Here is a 17,937-nt window from a genome sequence, read left to right on the forward strand (position 1 = left end):
CACATTAAACAACTCTGGATATTTTTCTCAAACATTTCTTGGGTGCTTTTTTTTTTTTCTTTTCTGAAAGTAAGTTTGCAGTAAGACCAACTCTAATCAGCTATCTCTTCAGTCCCTGAAACAAGCTGGATAAGAACTTCCACCTCTGTTTACTTCCCCAGTCAGTCAGGTATTTGTTTAATTTCCCTACGCAAAGAGCTCAGTCCAGCAGTGACGCAGATGAGGACTGTCCCTTGCTGCCTAAAAAGATCATTTCCTTTAAGATACACACACAGCACTGAAGAGATGCAATTAATTTACAGAACCTTGATAAGAATCCAGGTGCACAGCGGTGACAGTGTTCCAAACCAGCACAAAGGACACTGCCACAAGGCATTTAGTACATGCAAGTAAATAGCCATGAGCTATTAAACAGCTCAAACATTCATTTCAGCAAAATAATGTACTGCTCCGAAACTGCAGCTGATCAAACAGCAACCTGTGAAGCCAGTTGCTCAAACCATCCTATTTCTTTGAGTCTCACATAACTCCTGTTTATCCAAAAAGTTAGGAAAGAATGACACCAGAAGTCACTTATGTGAGTACAACAATTCATCCTCACTTGGAACACTGAGCAGAGTCCCAGGTCAGGAAAGGAAGAAGAGCCACAAGAGGCTCAGACTTAAATCTTCCTCAACATCTCATTTGGTAAAACCTCAAACGATCAAAGTTGCTACAACTAGTATTTCTACAGGACCACAAATAAATAAATGAACGACTGAAAATCCCATCACAGAAAAGCTACATCAGGCTTCCTTCAACCCCACACAACTGGAGAAAATTTACAAACCCAATTTTTTGCAGAAACCACTTTGCAGCGCAGGCAGAGCAGCTTCTAGTGACCAAAGATGTACAGCGTTGGTTCTCTGTCAACCTTTCGGACTCAACCTACCTCCCAGCTCTGCATCTGGGCTGCCCTTTGTTTTTCCTATCTGCTTCTGCTTTAGCGGCCCTCCTGTCCCTTGCTGTCCCTTTCCATTTCCGTTCTGAACTGCTGCACTGGAAGAATTATTAACTTTATGTGGTGAAGATGGAGGACTGTTAAGCTTATTGTTGGTGTGACCGCTCGCTTGTCTGTCTTTTAGTCTTTTCTTCAGGTGTTCTTGCATTTTGAGACTCCTTTCATCTCGCTGAATAAAGTTTGTCCTTCCATGGGAACGAGGTTCTAGAAAGCAAAGGAAACACTGCTTTTGATCCCAAATTCACTTCACATTTGTTGGTGCTTTTTTCTGATTTAATTCAGAAAACCACCTTCTGTTAGTTGCTTGGGATTAGGCCCTAAACTCGCTCTCTTTCCCCTGATACATATTCATATTTCCAAAGAAGTGTAAACAAGCACAGGACCCAAGCTAACTTTTTAAAATGTAGCTGAAGTAAATAGCTGAAAATAGCTTCTATTTCATGCTAGACATTAGCTGAAATAGCTTAATTAATGATTTAAACTTGACAGAAAGAGAATGATCTTCCGCAGTCTGATTTCTTCCTGCATTAAATGCCAGTTCTCAGAAGCAGCTTATAGGCTCTCAGGTCAGCAGGGTTCCTCCCATGAAATACTGCTTCAGTCAGCTATTAAATATAGAGCAGACTTGCATTTCAATCTCCAACATGGGTGACTGCGATTTTTGATGCATGTGTCATTACTTTTTATTTTCTTTGCAGTCCCATCTGGATTCTGTCTAGCAAAAAATACATTCACATATTAACATTAAATGCGTTTTCAAAAGCTGTGTGCCAAGGCTGCAACCAAACACAGCAGCTTTTGAGAGCACAAGTTTAGAGGAAGGCAGAAGCAATCACTGGGGCATAAACAGCAGCAAAAATAAAGACCCATTTAAAACACATGCAGCAGCATAACATTTCAAAGCTATTGCTTTCGCAGTAAAGCCTTACAAACAGAAGTTTCAGCTTTATATGCTGATACTTTGCACACGCAGAGTGCCACAGGCTGGGCTACAGGTTTCAGGGAGGCTGGAAACACGAGCAGGAGCTACCAGCAGAGCTCAGGTGCCCCAGCCCACACACTGAGCAGAAAGACTCCTCGTGTATTTCAGCACTGCCTGCACGCTCACCTTGCTCCTGGAACACGTGTGGCGGTGGATGCTGGTGGATGAACTGCGGCGGCAGCTCTCCTGTCCCGGGAACAGGGGGGTACACGGGGTGTGGGGGGTGGGGGAGCAGAGCGTGGTGATGATGCATGTAATGGGGCACGTGGGGGGGAGGATGAGGCGGAGGATGCATGGAAGGATGGAATTCAGCCGAGTGTGGCAACACCACCACTTTGCGAACCCCATTTTCTTCCACCACCTGTTAAGCAACGTAAGAAATGGAAAGTCAGTACAGATACAAGCTTTAATAAGGAATCTCCCTGCCTAAGTCTGCACCCAGCAATCTCACAGTCACGGGTATACAAGTAGAATTGAATCCCAGCAGAAATCCAGCACGTGTTATTAGAAGGAACCGGAGTTTCAGGCTGCCAGATTTAAGAAGCTGAGCCTCACACACAGAGGCGTTAAGCAACCTAAAAATCTATGAATTATTTACACTTTTTTGAAGAAAACCAAGCAGTGTGGACTGACCAGGGAGCAGCGCCCCCTGCAGCAGCGACTACAGCCTGCTTTAGAGCAGATCCAATCTGACAGCACGAGCCATGTGCAAGTCACTGCACGCCGTGCCATCCCCAGAGCATGGCTGCACACACATCACAGCCCGCAGCAAGCACACAGCACTGCACGCCAGCTCTGCTGCCTCGTGCTGCGATCCAACCCAGCTCAGACATCAGGACAGCTCATGTCAGCCATGGGCTCAGGGAGTTCAGACAGGGAAGCTGCCTGCACGGCTCAGCTCTGGGATCAAAAGGTGCCGGTGCTCCAACGCACAGAGAAGAGACTGCATGCATAGGACAGGTGTGCACACGCTGTGAGCGTGTCCTGAAATGGCAACGTGCCGGATCAGCTAGACTGCATTCAATCCTGTTTAAAGGTAGACAGTAAATGAATTGTCTTCTGTTCTCCCTCGCTCAAAGAATAATCAGGGATGAACGATGCAATTGGAAGAAAAAAAAATGCTTGATTTTTAGGGCAAATGGATGCTCTCAAATTAATCATCTTGGCAGGAAAACAGGGCATTTTTCTTAGATTGGTTTAAAATTGGTCTGCAGCTTTATGCTTCCTTCTCCTGCGAGCTGCATCACAAGCACAGCTCACATCTGTGGGTGGGAAGGGCCTTCAGTGCTGCAGCACTGATGCAGTGGTGGGACCCAGGGCAGCTCTGGGCTGAGGCTGTGGGGAGGCACTCCAGCTGCAGGCTGGCAAACAAACCAGAGATGCAAACCCTTTTCTATGCAATCTGTAAAGTAAATTGTATAAAATAAAACCTGCTCTTAGATAAGTTCAAATCTTCTGGATTGCACTGTTACTAAAACATAAAAAACTTATATTTTCGGGCATTTATAAAAAGCACTTTCCTCAAAGCAGACCGTATTCTTTATGCTGTTAGTTCCTTCGAGATCCTCTCTTAAAGCATGTTTGGTTTGGCTGTAAGAAATCACTCCAGCATTTCCTAGTTGGCAAAGAAGGCATTACGGATGTTGAAATACTGCTCATGCCAAAAGTACATTTTGAAAAGCTCTTCAGCAAAAGATAGAGCAAACGAAGCACAAGTATTCTGCAGAAGGGAAATAGGATGTGTCCAGTCCCAAACTGCTATGAGAGTTCAGCTGCACGATGACCTCGGAGCCAGCTATGCTACCAGGAATTCTTAACAGACCTCACAAAGAAGAAAAAAATGGTACGAGGTCACTTAAGACCAGGTCTGTGTGACATTGAATGTGGTTTGTTCTGGAAGCAACATGGGGGGCTTTCTGATTTATCAATGGAACTGAACACCCCACTTCACCTACGTGACTCTATGCAGCACTGTAACACATGCATTCACACATGCAAACCAATGCTCATAGCAGAGGCTGTGGGTTACTCTACGCATACAGTAACCAAGCAAGCACAAGAAGTCCATGTTCTGGCAGAAGGGATACACTGCTGTAATAAGATTTTCATACGATTTTACAGTTTGAAGCTGCTACATCTCCACTAAGCATTACTGAATCTCTTCATTGCACTTTGGAAGAAAGCAGCATAAATACTTCTGGGTTCCTTCAGACAGTTCTGAGAACAGCAAGTCCAAGTCTCATACACTGATGAGTTTTTACACATGTGGCTACGTGGCTCTCAGTCCTACTTGGAAAACTCCAGGTTCTGAGCATTACCAGAAACCAAGAAACCCAGCTTAGCCCATTGGGGAAAAAAAAAGTTTCTCATTACTTTCCTTTAAAAATGCATTAATTCAAAAATAAATCAAACTGAACTTTGAGTATGTCTGATAGGAGTTCAAGTACCACACACTGCTCTGATCTGCCACGACTTAACAGCGCAGCAGAGTGGAAAATCAGTGGGAATGGAAAAATTAAGGCAGGAGAGAAGCCCAGAGCCCTGCTGTTTTCCTAGGCACGTGTCACCAGCATTAACACTCCTGCTCACACTTCTGCTACAACAGTAGAGTCTTTTGCTGAATGCTAAGCAGATCAGAGCTGGGAGATGAACAGAGTTATGCTATGATAGAAAAATCTGACTTACGAGAAAATGTTAAAAAGAAATAACTAATGCAGTCCTGGAAAAAAAAAGAAGACCTGAGAGATGAAAGAGCTTGATAAAGATCTGTGGTCAATATAACCTCAAGGTAAGAAACTCGAGTCTCATACCCAGAGTGGAGATGAGTTCACCTGCTGCCAGCAGCCGTGCTCCCAGAGGCTGTTCTAACACAGCTCCATTACACCTATCAGCCCTCCGGTACTCTGTGGTCTGCAGTCCATGTAGGTATGCCCTAAGCACTTACTTTCACCCTGAAAACAGGGCTGAAGGAAAATCAGGATGTGCATCGTGTTAGTGGAACTCAATGGCCAATTCAGTCATTCATTGTCTCGCAAAAAGGAACCTTTTTTGGTCACCTAACTATTGAAGAAATAAATAAGAGCCCTGAGAACTGGCTCCAGTTTTACCAAGCAAACAGACACTGTGAGAGCCTGCAGCCAAGTCAGTGAAATATTTGGTAAGTTCAGTGGAAAAAATGAGAAATGCTTTTACCAGTTGTTGCAGATAAACCAATCTTGCTATCTTCCCTGTTCAACAGCCACAAACACACTTCAACACAAGCATAAATTAACGTTTACCTGAGATACGTAACCGGGAGGCACAAAAATCGGTGGCATAGAACCGTTTGGTGACATCATAGGAACATGGGCTGGACCTGGGAAGGAAAGAGGAGCCACTTCACAACAGGGATGGCTCTGGGACACCAGTTTTCAAGAGTGATGAGCACCAACATCATCACAGTGATGCCGATAAACAGTCTACCAACATTTATAAAAAATAAACGTGTATTGTTTTTCACATCAAGCTGTAAGATTGTATTCCCCTCTGGGATGTGATGGAAGCAGGACAGACATTTTTGTGTATTATCTGAGATATTTTTACAATGGAAGTACTGATGAATTCAACTTGACTTACAGGAGATATTTTGAACCAGCAGCAGATTTGCAGCTTGGTCACCTTCCCACAAGCCAAACAGTGGTTTGTAACCACACAGAGGGCAGTGACTCTTCCCTCAGTACTAACACACTGCTAATGCCTCTGCCTTGCATTGCAGCAAGGTCACACAGCACCCATTAAAGTTGTTTAGATGGGACTAAATCTCACAAGTTCATGTGCTGTGAAGCTGAGAAGATGGATGCTTGAGGACTACTGGAAGAGCAGCTCAGATGCTGACCTCCTAGAAGCTATCAGCAAAGCGTGCAGCGCTGCAGGGACGCCTGCCAGTTTCCCAGCACCGTCCTGTTTGTGCTTTAAGTACAAACTGAAGAAGTCTGGTTTATTGCACTGCAGAGCACATAAAAACACGTCTGATGTAACAGAAACAAACTGCAGTAATTTTATGATATTTATGATATTTTGTTATTTGATTTAGCACTCCAGTCTTTCCCTTACCTTGAATACACTGAATGTGTCCATCTTCAGTTGTAATTGTAAATGTTTCTCCCGGGTTCACCTGCACAAGAATAACCTGTTAAAAAAACAACAACAACAATATAAAGTAGTTAGTTAGCTTTTTACTTATTTACTTTTTATTTATTTTAAAGATCACTTAATCTTTACACACATATCTTACTTCATGTAATGTTATGCATTCCTGAGAAGTATTCTCCATTGCTCAGAACAGGAAGTTTGCACAGACCTGTTATATTTAAGCAGTGTGTGTAAAACAAGACCCAAAGGAACAGCCTGTTAAATGCTGGCTAATGCCAACTCCACAGCTTCTGCATTCTGCCATACGCATCTTTTTTAACTTATAACATGGGATGTGGAAGCATAACTGAACACAGACCCCATCCCAGGGAGTTCACAGGACAGGGAACAATTCTGCTCTGGGTAGGTAAGCTGCTTCTGGACATGAGCACAGCATCTGGAGAAGTCAGGCAGCCACTCAGCCATACTTACTGCATTCCAACAAGAGGTCAGACAGCACTGCTCAAAAAGGTGTAACTGGGACACTGAACTGTAACTAAGTCTGTCACTTCAGTACATCAGCAAATGTGTAGCTTTAACTCTGCTACGTTTCTAGTAGTAGAGAAAGTGATGCAATGTTTCTTATTGGTTTGTTAAACAACATACCAAACAGACAATAACAGGCTGGGGATTTGCCAGAGCACAAAGGAAACACAAAGTCTGCAGTGAAGAACTGCTGCTGGGACGGACCCCACGGGCGGGTATTGAAGCTCACAGCTCACCTCCAAGGACAAGAGAAATCAGAGGCAGGAAAGGGATGCTTTAAAAATTCAGAGCCTTTGAACAGGATTGATTTTCAGAAGTTCCAATTAACTGAAGTTCAGGAAACTATTAACTGAACTGAGTGAAAAGGATCCCAAGTGGTGTAAGCACAGGACTGCAGAGCAGCACTGAGACTGGAATGTCAGGAATGCACGGGGCAATGTCTCAGAGGAATGACTCACCATAATTAATGAAGCAAATGCAATTCCATCTACCTTCCATCAAGGAAAACTTCCAGGAAGCCTGAGTGCTCCTCAGGAGTCAGCCTAAGCCTGATAAGGAGCTGCACGGAGCGCTCACAGTAAGGCTCACACCTCCAGGTGCCCCACACAACCATTTTGGAACTAATGGGATCAGCACAGTTTGAGAGCTATTTCAAAGCACTGCTCAGCATTTTGCTGCTATGCACTTTCTATTGCTGAAGTTTTGTTGTTGTTGTTTTTCTGAAACAAGAAACCCTTCCAGAAAACTTCCCAGTTCCTTTCTGTGAAATGGAACTGATGAGCTGAAAGCTGCATCTGACCGACAGGACTTGCCAAACAGCACGCATTTTACTTCTACAAACCACTGTGTAATATCTTATAATTAGCCCATCCTCTCTGGCACTGGCAGCAAAATGATTAAAACTCATCTGCCTTAATAAAGCTTTCAAGTTAATATTCTGCTTAACAGCAAGCTTGCAAACGTGGCTCAGAAGCTTCTACTCCCTGCAAGTGAGAGCAGAACTTTGTGAGTAATGTGACTGCAGGATGGCAGCACGGCTGTTTATAAACAGTGAGAAATGCTGGCACAGTGACATCAAGTGACATTCTCACCCCATGAAGACAGCCACACCTATTTTCACTAGACAGACTTACTCGTTATTTCCAAAATAACTCAGTTAGCTTAGAGACTCATCCGCTTTCAAGTCTGCTCTTAAAAGGCCATTTTCCTGTGCATCTCCAAGACTCGACTCTTTTAAGCCCTACCCGACTGCAAACAGGCTCCCCTTGGCTCCCCAGACTCCAGTGCCAGTCACCTTTTGGTCACTCACCGCACGCTGATATTCTGCACACTGCTCTGCACAAGGACATGTTACACAAACACAGCGACAGAGCCGGCCTCCAGTGAGACCCACACATCTCTTTTCCTCGTGTAACAAGAAACACCAGCTACTGAATCATCTCACAGCTGGTCAGTGTCTAAAATTTCATGTTGCTAATGCTAGAACTGCAGAACAGGCTGAGATATTCTATAGCTTTGTTTATTTCAAGTCACCTTATCTCCAGAGTAAGAGAGAAAAATGCAGAGTGCAATTACTCATCACTTTTTTTATAGTAAGGGCTACCATTGCTACAAGGAAGGGCCCTATGACTGAAATACTGCAGGTCTCTCCTCTTTCCCACCTGTAACGTTTACAAAATAGAAGAGATTCAATTTAAAATCTTCCAGCATACACTGCTTCCTCAGGAGCTCACAATGCTGCTGTACCCTATTTATTCACCGTGCATTCAAACACACCAAGCTCTTCACAGTCACCCTTCCCCACCGTTGCACAGGAGTTATCCTACAGAAACTCCTATGCAATTTTCCCTTCTGAATCAACCCCCGAATTCCTATTTTAATCACTGCCAGATATTCAAAGCTACATGCTGACTAGAATGAAGGAACAGACAACTTTGCTCCTCACTTCAACAAGACAATTATTCGACTCCAGGCACATAATGCCTTCAGATTTATCTTTTGTTACTCCTGCAGTTCAGTTATGTCAACAAACCAAGCACCCTTTTCTTTCCTACAAGGACCAGTTATGTTCGTAGCTTCTTAAATTAAGATCCCAAGTTAAAACAACAGGACGTCTGTGAGATTTCAGAGGTTGTTCAGCAATGCATCTCCCAACGATGGCAATTTACAGTGGAAGGCCCTACACTTTTATTGCCAAGTACTAAATTTACTTCAAATTTAGCCACAATCTGTTCAAGCCTGTACTGTTGCCTGTATTTCTACTCATAGTAAGTGCTTCCGAAGGGCTGCGTCCCCCAAAATTCTACAGTTTCAGCTCTACTCAGGTTTCATTAGCATGCTGTAATTATTAATGAAGATTCCTAGCATCAGGGATCCAGAGGTCTTTCCTCTCCTCTACATTTTCCTGCAGTAGGTTTCTCAATTTAAAGCGCTGCAGCTTCTTGCTAATCTGTATCCATTTGTTTTATTATGTAACACGTTTTCTCCTTTACTATTTGATTCTTTTTTAAGTTTAATATTAAAGACTCACATGTGCATAAAACACTGCAAATTAAAAGCAATCTTTTCACATTTCCACTGCAGTAATATTGAATGATTTTCTTCCTCTTTATAATTGCACTGACAGTATCAGTGCTGAGAACCACACACTCGCAGAGTCACAGAACAGGATGGAAGGGACCTCACATTCACCCACTTCCAGCCCCCCACAGCATCACATTGCTCGAGGTCCCATCCAGCCCAGCCCTCAACACTTCCTTGGAGGAAATAACTGCAAATCAGTATCACAGCTGCTTTCTTTGGAGCCTTCTCTCAGCCATCACAAAAGCTGGCCAGCAAATAGTTTGTCTGAATCTGTTCTGTCTTCTACAGTGCACCTGAACGCCAGCCTCCCTGCGAGCCCTGCAGGCACAGTGTGACAGGGACCCGGATGGAAGCACGAGGGACCGACTTGCCTGTTGGATGCTGTCTCCATTAACCATGTGAGGTAGAAGTGGCACTTCGTTCAATAGAGGCGTAGCTTCTAACGGAGGTGGCTGGTCGGCCATCATGTCTGAAAACCATTCATTGACAGCTGCTCTCAGTAATCGCCTGCTGAAACAAAACCACAGCACCGGGATTAGGTTTCAGCCACTCCCCTTTCCCAAATTCTCCACTTTGTTTGCCAAACATGGTACCGGTAATTCAGAAGAAAAACACAGCATTCAATGCCTTCAGCATTCCACAACTCTGCCCCAAAGATATGCAAATAAATTGACCTTAATTGGAGCCTAAAGCTGGTACGAAGCATTCCTTTCTGCCCTCATTGCACATCGAAGAACTTGTGCAAACGGACAGCACGGAGGGCATCACCTCACATGTCCGTGCTCTTTCCAGTGGTGCTCTCAAGGAGTACAAGTTAGTCTCCTGTTCTCAAGTACTGTGTATCAGCAATACATATCCTCTTCCCAAAAATACATCCTTTAAAATAGCACACGTACCCCACTCAACATACCACAAGGGCTGACATCGCGATGTAAGCGATGCGATCACACAGCAGCATCATGTATGCTCACACAGCATTTTATTCTTGACATTTGGAGTTCCCTGAGTTTCTGAACTCGCTGTAAATAAAGTCTTACACCAAATAATTCATAGAACATACACACGTTTCAATCTCTGCAGTGATCAAAACCCCTTCATTCTCCCCAGTGTTTCAATGTGCCATTAGTACAGAATTCTGGCACGTTGAAGACAATGTGAGACAGACCAGAGTGCTTTGTATAGGAGTCTTTAAATGAGTACCATGGAGAACTGCAAGTGGAAAAGCACTGCATGGTTGTGAGCTTCCTGTGAATGATCCATAATTACAACGAAGCAAAATGCAGTGCAACTCTTCATGAATTTTTGATGAACACTTAATTCAGCGTCCATAGAACGCACAAGGTAACAGGATACAGGAAATGCTGCTATTTCCTTCTCCTTTCCCATTACCTCCCATAACCCAGACAGAAGAACAAAACGCGTTTAAGACAGACCAATTTATTATATTAAAAAAGCAAAACAGAAACAGAGTGCAAAAACACCAACTCACCGATGCATGAACCAAGCCAGTCTACGTACAACTGCTAAACCAATATGGACACAGCAGCGTTCAGAGAAACATCACAGCTGGACTCTCAGAATCTCTTCTGACGTTAAGCTCAGGTTGCCCAGAAAGGGCCTGCAATAAAGGCCAACATTACAAGGTCCTCCTGCACTGCTGCTGCCAGACGAGGAGGCTGGGAGAGCACAGAGGCACAAACACCCTCATTCTTGTTTGCAAGAGCATCTCAAGAGAACCAATACAATCACACAGCCACAAAACACAGCACAAAGGAACGGCCCACGGTGCCACAGGCAGCCCTGGCTCTGCACACCAGCCACCCCCTGGCCCTGCTCCTGCCATGGGATCTTAGGAGACCAAAGCAGACTGCAGGGGTGCGAGGGCCACGCGGGACTTCAAAGTGCCAATCTGTCTCAGGATTGCCCTAAATACACCCAGCTACCTTAGAGTGTTATTTATTTCCTGCATAAAATCACCTTCCCTTCTGTCTGCCAGATTTTGAATGACTACTGCCAAGGAAACAAGCTCATCTGATTGTGCACAACCATTTCACTTAAAAATAACTGCCAACGCTGCCGGTCCATGGGCTAAAATTACGGCTGCAGTTTCTTCTACTACAACCCTCCTATTTTTAGAGGTTTCTAGCTAAGACTTCAGAGAAACTGCTTCCATAATAGGAATTCAATACACATGAGCAGATTAAAAATACATTGTTTTATACATATAAATAAATACATTAAACACATGTGTCTGTGTGCACAGTCTCATTCATCTAAAGAACCTCAACAACAACAGAAATTAGCAATTAACAAAGGGGAAAACCACTCACCAAAAAGCACTCAGCAGATCTGTGTTCAGCAGTGCAGCTGAGCACATAGAAACGCTGTGACATTTTGTCATTTTGATTAAAACAAGAGGCTAAAATCTGATGTACAGCAGAGTGCACATCCAGCAAAGCACTCACATGGCTATCTCAGCATGGGACACAATGAGTGAAAAAAAATAATGACCGTGTGCCTCAGGAATTGAATCTGCCTCAGTACTCTGCAGTGATCTTTGACACACAGTCAGATTTCTCCATTTATTCTCCATTTATTCTCCATTTATTACACTGATGTTGGTTTCCACATTAGGCTTCCCTGTTCTAACACCCAGAACTAACATTTTTCAGACTTTCATTGATATGACAGTTTACCAACAGTTGTGAAATACGGATTTCAAATTACTCCATCAATGTTAACAGACCCTAAGAGTTAGGTTTTGCCGTATCGGGCTGTGCCAAAATAGGGTATAAAGGATTTTTAGAGCAAAGAAATCAGCTCAGATTCTAGAAGTGCTCTCTGAGAAGCACTGAGGGACCCAAAAGCACACCAACATGACGCGGTTCATCACGCTAACCATATTAAAAGAGGCAACATTTTCCACTGACAGACTCACACTACAAAGGCTTCTAAGAAAAACAGAAAACCTTAATGACCAGCCTTCCAGAAAACAATGACAGCACACAGCGCCGGGTCTGACCTCACTTCCTGACACAGAAAAACGCACAGCCTGCACCGCCGCAATGTGGGCCTTCCCCTTCCCAGCCCCGATGCTCCTCCAGCAGCACTGCAGTCATCCTGGAGCTGCTCCAGCTCTGAGCTCCCACCGAGCACAGTGCTCATGGATTCCACCCTGCAGCTGAACTCAGCACCTCTGGGATGGAGCAGGCCTGCTTCGTGCCTCCAGCTCTGCTGTCCGCCAGGGAAACCCCACTGACTTCCATGAGACGTTCTGAAAATGAAATCTCAAATGGTTTCAGCTAAAAAGAGAAAGAAATATGCTATTCCTATGTATGGCTGAACAACAAAAGTTGACTGAAATGAATAGAAGCTGGGTTTGCATGCTGAGCTACATGTCAGTGTGCAGAAGGGAATGAGGTGCCATCTCAACCTCTGCTCACACCAGCACTGCTGTGTGCACCACAACAGGAAACTTCCAGCCTGTGCCAGCAGTCCCCCTAAGGACAAACCACAGCTGTAAGCACCCTTCTGCACACAGGCACTGCTTCTGCCTCACTCAGAGCTCTGTGTCAGCAGCCAGCAAACAGCAGCATGTCACCACATCTGCAGGCATGCTTTGCTTCAGGCAGTGACCACAATCTGATCGGGTTGGACTGCAATCTCTTGAGGTCCCTTCCACCCTCTGCATTTCCGTGGTTCACAGAATATCCCAAGTTGGAAGGGACCCCTGGCTCCACAGAGGACCACCATGCAGTTATCTATATTCAAGGTGCAAAACAACAATGAGTTGTGCATTCTTTGTGTTCTACCATACTACACAAAATTAGGAACATTTCACAGACTGAAAGATAGTGTTTTCATTGGAATGATATCCTCATATTAATGGCATGAGATTATTTATCGTGCAAATGTGCAGCAATGTCATACACAAGTTGCAGGCATCCTGCTATTTCATACTGAAGTACTCTCCCAATGTATTGAAAATGTCTCTTCAAAAGGCTTCATACTTATCCTAAGAAAGGGAGAGGCTGTAGGCAGAAATGGATCAGCCTCATTCCACTGCCCAGAACAAAACTGAACCTATCCCCAAACAGTCAATATGCATTTCTAGTCCCACACAGAAGGGGACGTAAACACTTCTCATGACAGTAAGTGCTGGATTTAATCTGAGAAAGCTGCTGTTTTAAGGAGCTTATTATTTAAATGGAGATGCTTTTATTTAAACAGAGTGAGGCTGAGACAGGGAGAACAACGTGCCCAGAGCCACAGAGGGATTCTGATGGGAAGGTGGGTGCTCAGCTCACGGAGGTGCTTCCATGCCTTCAACTCTTGCAAACCTTGAAATATTTTGATATAAAATCTGCACCAAAGGCTGTTAAACAAGAGCAACAGATGAACAAAATGCCTCCCCGGCATCAGGGTAAGGAACTGCCTCGTCAAAAGATCAGACCTTACTAGGAATTTCAGAAAGCCTTACCCCCCATCCAAAATGCACACCCCATGTGATTTTGAGGTAGGAAACATTTAGGTTAAAAGACACGAGTTGCCTTCTCCCAGTGTTTTTCAAATAAACAGCCCTAACAAAGTGTTTAAGATATCATCCTGGTCCCAAAATAGTTCCCCTCGGCCACAGGACCACACGTGAGCCATGGAGAGCACTGGTTTACTTTCAGTGAGATTAAGGGAGCGAGAGCCCCAACAGAACCACACTTAACAGAGGCTCAGTTACAATTTTAGCTCTGAAGAGACCACCATCGCTCCATAACAGTCATCTGTTCAAAACTAAATATATGTTTTGATTAAAATGTTGGAAATAATTCATAATGACACCCGAGTGGATTTGGCTGCAGCACCTTGCCCGGAGCCTGGCTCCCAGCCAGGGGGCACCGCAGCCCTGATCCTGAGAACGCTCTTCATGACTTCTCTGACAGCCGTGCTCAGTCACACACTGAACACCTACGGCTGTGAAAAACCCCATACAATGGATCTAGGTGTACCCTGTGTCATTTTGACCTAGGTACTGCTAGATCTTAGAGGTCCCTTCCAACCCAGGCCGTTCCAATCGCTAGCGGTTTGGCTCCAGGTACGCTCTGCGATGTTAAACCTGCCAACTTGCATTGCAGAACAGTAAGAAGCCCCAACAAAATGCCCGCTGCACAGACATGCAGCACGTGGTTTTAGCACGCTGCACCAGGTGCTTTCTTTGAGGTACCACAAAGTGAGAACACCTCAACCCCAGCAGTAGTGCAGATGCACCGGTGCAGAACAACTCGTGTCCCTGCTTTGCACCACGATGAAAATAACAGCCACAAAAACAGCAGAGCTGGAAGCCTCCAAAGGGAGGACAGGACAACCTGAAGAGGCTACAGACGTGGCAGCACTACAGAGATGCAAACATTTTCCTGTATTTTCCAGAAAGCCTCACTGTCACTGCAATGTTGATTCCGTCACAGAACACGGAAGCCAGCACCATGCTTTTATCAGCCTGGCTCGTCCTAAGACCCGAAGAAATTCTCCCCAGAGGAAAATTCAGATTGAGATGGGAAGCCCTCATGTCACAGCCACCAAATTAAAAAATCCCTAAAACCACAGAAGCAGCAGATCAACAAGGTAGGACACACGGGAACTCTGCCACAAGTGATAGCATCACCTTCCAGCCTCCACTACCAATCCGGATCAGGTTCCTGATGTCACCGTGCCAGGAAAGCAATAAAAAGAAATCCTCCACCCGCTAATAAAAACTATACAAGCAATTGCCCTCAGCACTTACAAACTGCTTTGTGTTCTGGTATGATGGCCCTTGAGGTCTCAGAGCAACGGGGGGAAAGCAGATGCACCACCTGAAGGGAAGGGATGTAAAATATAAAACAGGCAATTGAGAAACAAACTCGTGATCCAAGAGCCACAAAAACAGAGCATCTTTGAAATGAATAAATTGATTTAAAAAAAGAGAAGGAAAGGAAAATCCTGCAAAGGGAACAAATGCAATGACAGCATCCTTACAGGGACTGCGGTGCAGTCATGTAGCAGTGGTGAAGAACAGCTGGAAAACTAAAGGGGTACTTCCCTGCAAACAAAACACACAGCTGTAGAAAGACAACACTCTGCTCCAAAGACCATAGGCTGTGATGTGCCAGAAAACAGGCATCTGTTCCACAGCATGGTGACAAGCAGCAAGAGCCCCAGAGAAACCCTTCCCAGTCACCCCAAAGCAAGCCAGGCTTCACAACTAAGTAACTACTGAGCTCCACAGATGAAGCAAAATGTTTAAATCGGTGCCAAGAATGACAAGATGGGAAGTGCAAGTTTCTACAGGAGCTGCATGTGCTCTGAGGTTCTGAATTTCAGGTTAAGTATCTGGAAAACTAAGCATGATTCTTCCCCGTGGGACAAATTTGGTCTTGAGGTGCAGCGTAAAGTTGAATCTCTCTTACAGTAACATTTTATTTACCCATCATCTTCACGGGGAAAAAAAGCATTGTTTCACAGAACAGAAAAAAACCCCAAAGCTTTTGTGTGTGCAGACAGCCCCACCACAACAGGAACAGGTATATTCCACAGCATCATCCAAGTCCCCTCCGTGAAGAGAGGCACACCTAGATCACAGAGGGCACGAGCACGCTGCCACTTCCAAGCGCTGTGTTTCTGTCTCCCATGGAGGGCAGGTGGAGGCTGCCCTGTCCTACACACTGCATTTCCAGACACTGAGATGCCCCTGGGTGCCATGCAGCCATGGGTGCCAGCGTGCTGTGCCCACAGCACGACAGCATCAAAGCACAGACCTCTGCAGCACCAGAAGGTAACCTAGCGAGCACTGCGGGATGGCAGACACACACACAGTCAGACAGATGGTGTGATACAAACACCAGCTGATCCAAAAGTTATTTCCCAAACGTTCTGCATTCCTAATCCTGACTTTTTTTTGTTGTTGTTGTTCCCCAGACTGGACTGAGAGGAAGCAATCATTCAGATTACTAAAAACAACAGCCCTACTTCCAGGAAAGGCTCTCTATCACAACGCAGGTCAGAGCAGTCAGTTCTCATCTAATCCAACAAGAGAGAAGCAAAAGCAGGACTTAACGTCTTCAAGAACAAGGAGGATGAGAAACACTTTGCTTTTGCTGTACTACAGTTTAAAAGTTTGACACACGAACCAAAAACTTTCTTGCAAAACAAGAGAAGTAATTCAGGCTGTAGTGCTTTAGCTGCAGAGCAGATCAGACCAGCCTCGTTTAAACAGGTTATACTTAAATCTAGTGCTAAAACACACCAAGAAATTACTTAAATTACCACATCTGAGCAGTCTCGTGGTAACTGACCACGTGCATTTCTTCAGTCAGTGAAAAATGTGAGGCAAAACGCAAATATGACATCATGCATGTGAGGTTTAAGCGAACGCCCTTCACCCAGCATTTGTGACGGGTCAGCAGCACGCAGAAAGCCTCCAGCACAGCTCACCTGATGCATGCTGGCACTGAAATCAGCTGCTCCTGGACCTGAACTTATTGGTAGATCAGTTGAATTGCAACACCTCTACGTAAGAGAATGAGTGGAGCCAAGCACAGTTTTGAAGACTCCAGGAATGACCGTTTACATCTATGCTTATAAAGCTGTTTTTCCAAGAAATCTAGGCACTAAAAATCAAAGTGACAGATTAAAATACACCAAAAGGTTGTCTATGTAATATCTTCCTGAAAACCTGCTTTGTATTTAATTACATCGTTTCCCATCACACTCTATTTTCTATAAGTCAGCTGCCATTCAGGTCTTTCCTTGATCTCTTCTACTGCTTTAGACAACCACGAACCAAACCAGAAAATGGTTAAACTGCTCTTCACAAAGCTGAAAATACCCTTCTACAAGCAAATGTAATCCACAGGAATCTTCATTAAAAAAAGAAAGCACAAGTGGTAGAATTCTGGCCTTCAAGACAAAACAAACATCACACTACTGCTACTTTATCGTGCCAAGTCTCTCTCCCCCCCCCCCCCAAAAAAAAGGGTCAATCCCATGGCCTGCCAGTTCCGTGAGCTCCAACTCAAACCAACACACCTAAGCAGTGCCATCCAGTCGGTCACTCAGTGGTATGCTGCCACTCTCTTGAACTGTTTTCTCTACAGGAAATGCCTTTGCTAAAAACAGCATTTACTTTCTTTATACGAAGGCTGATTATGCAAGTCTCATTAAGACGAAAATTCCAGCTGGGGGAAGGAGAGTGAGATTAATGCCAAAATAAAGATAAGGTTGCTACAGTATAAAACCAATAACGTTTATCTGGAAATACTGAGCTTCCTCCTACTTCAAGAACCCCATCAGTTCTTGCTTCTCTACCCCGTTTCTCATTTGATAGTAAGTTTCAAACACAACAAAAGCAGAGAAGAGAATCCTAAGCTCAGAAGTATCTCAAATATTTACATATTATTTCACCTTAACACATGAGAGACTTACAAAAGAAACGTCTCAAAAGATCTGGGAGAACAGCAAATTATGGCTAATTACCGTTGACACTCTCCTGACTTGAAGCTGCTCCTGTTGATAGATGCGCACGGTCACTGCCTGCTGCAGTAGGAGCAAAGTGCTGTGCTGTCCCTCAGCCTTCCTTCTGCGGACAAGGAAAAAGAAAGAGTGATTTTCTTCTTGGAAACTGGCATGCACAGTCTTAAGGGAAAAAAAAAAGTCATGCAGAAAATAGCTTGTATTGAATAAGCTGCTG

General features: G+C 44.4%; 1 protein-coding gene across 5 annotated transcripts in view; it reads right to left on the bottom strand.

Annotated features, from left to right (window-relative positions):
- The window catches only part of LOC125699659 (fibronectin type-III domain-containing protein 3a-like), a 37,243-nt gene that overhangs the window by 14,707 nt on the left and 4,599 nt on the right, over positions 1 to 17,937 (bottom strand). For 2 of the 5 annotated variants that reach the window (XM_048959431.1, XM_048959435.1), the window contains exons 2-7: positions 17,724 to 17,826; positions 9,593 to 9,731; positions 6,075 to 6,150; positions 5,261 to 5,337; positions 2,109 to 2,343; positions 932 to 1,204 (exon numbers count right to left, since the gene is read on the bottom strand). In XM_048959431.1, the coding sequence (XP_048815388.1) occupies positions 932 to 1,204; positions 2,109 to 2,343; positions 5,261 to 5,337; positions 6,075 to 6,150; positions 9,593 to 9,688 (757 nt within the window). In that variant the 5' untranslated portion in view covers positions 9,689 to 9,731; positions 17,724 to 17,826. Of the gene's footprint in view, positions 1 to 931; positions 1,205 to 2,108; positions 2,344 to 5,260; positions 5,338 to 6,074; positions 6,151 to 9,592; positions 9,732 to 16,682; positions 16,859 to 17,723; positions 17,827 to 17,937 lie in introns of all 5 variants that reach the window. The other 3 variants (XM_048959433.1, XM_048959432.1, XM_048959436.1) reach the window with 3 other exon arrangements.

Source organism: Lagopus muta, chromosome 13 (genome assembly GCF_023343835.1).
Source record: "Lagopus muta isolate bLagMut1 chromosome 13, bLagMut1 primary, whole genome shotgun sequence".
Lineage (NCBI taxonomy): Eukaryota > Metazoa > Chordata > Aves > Galliformes > Phasianidae > Lagopus > Lagopus muta.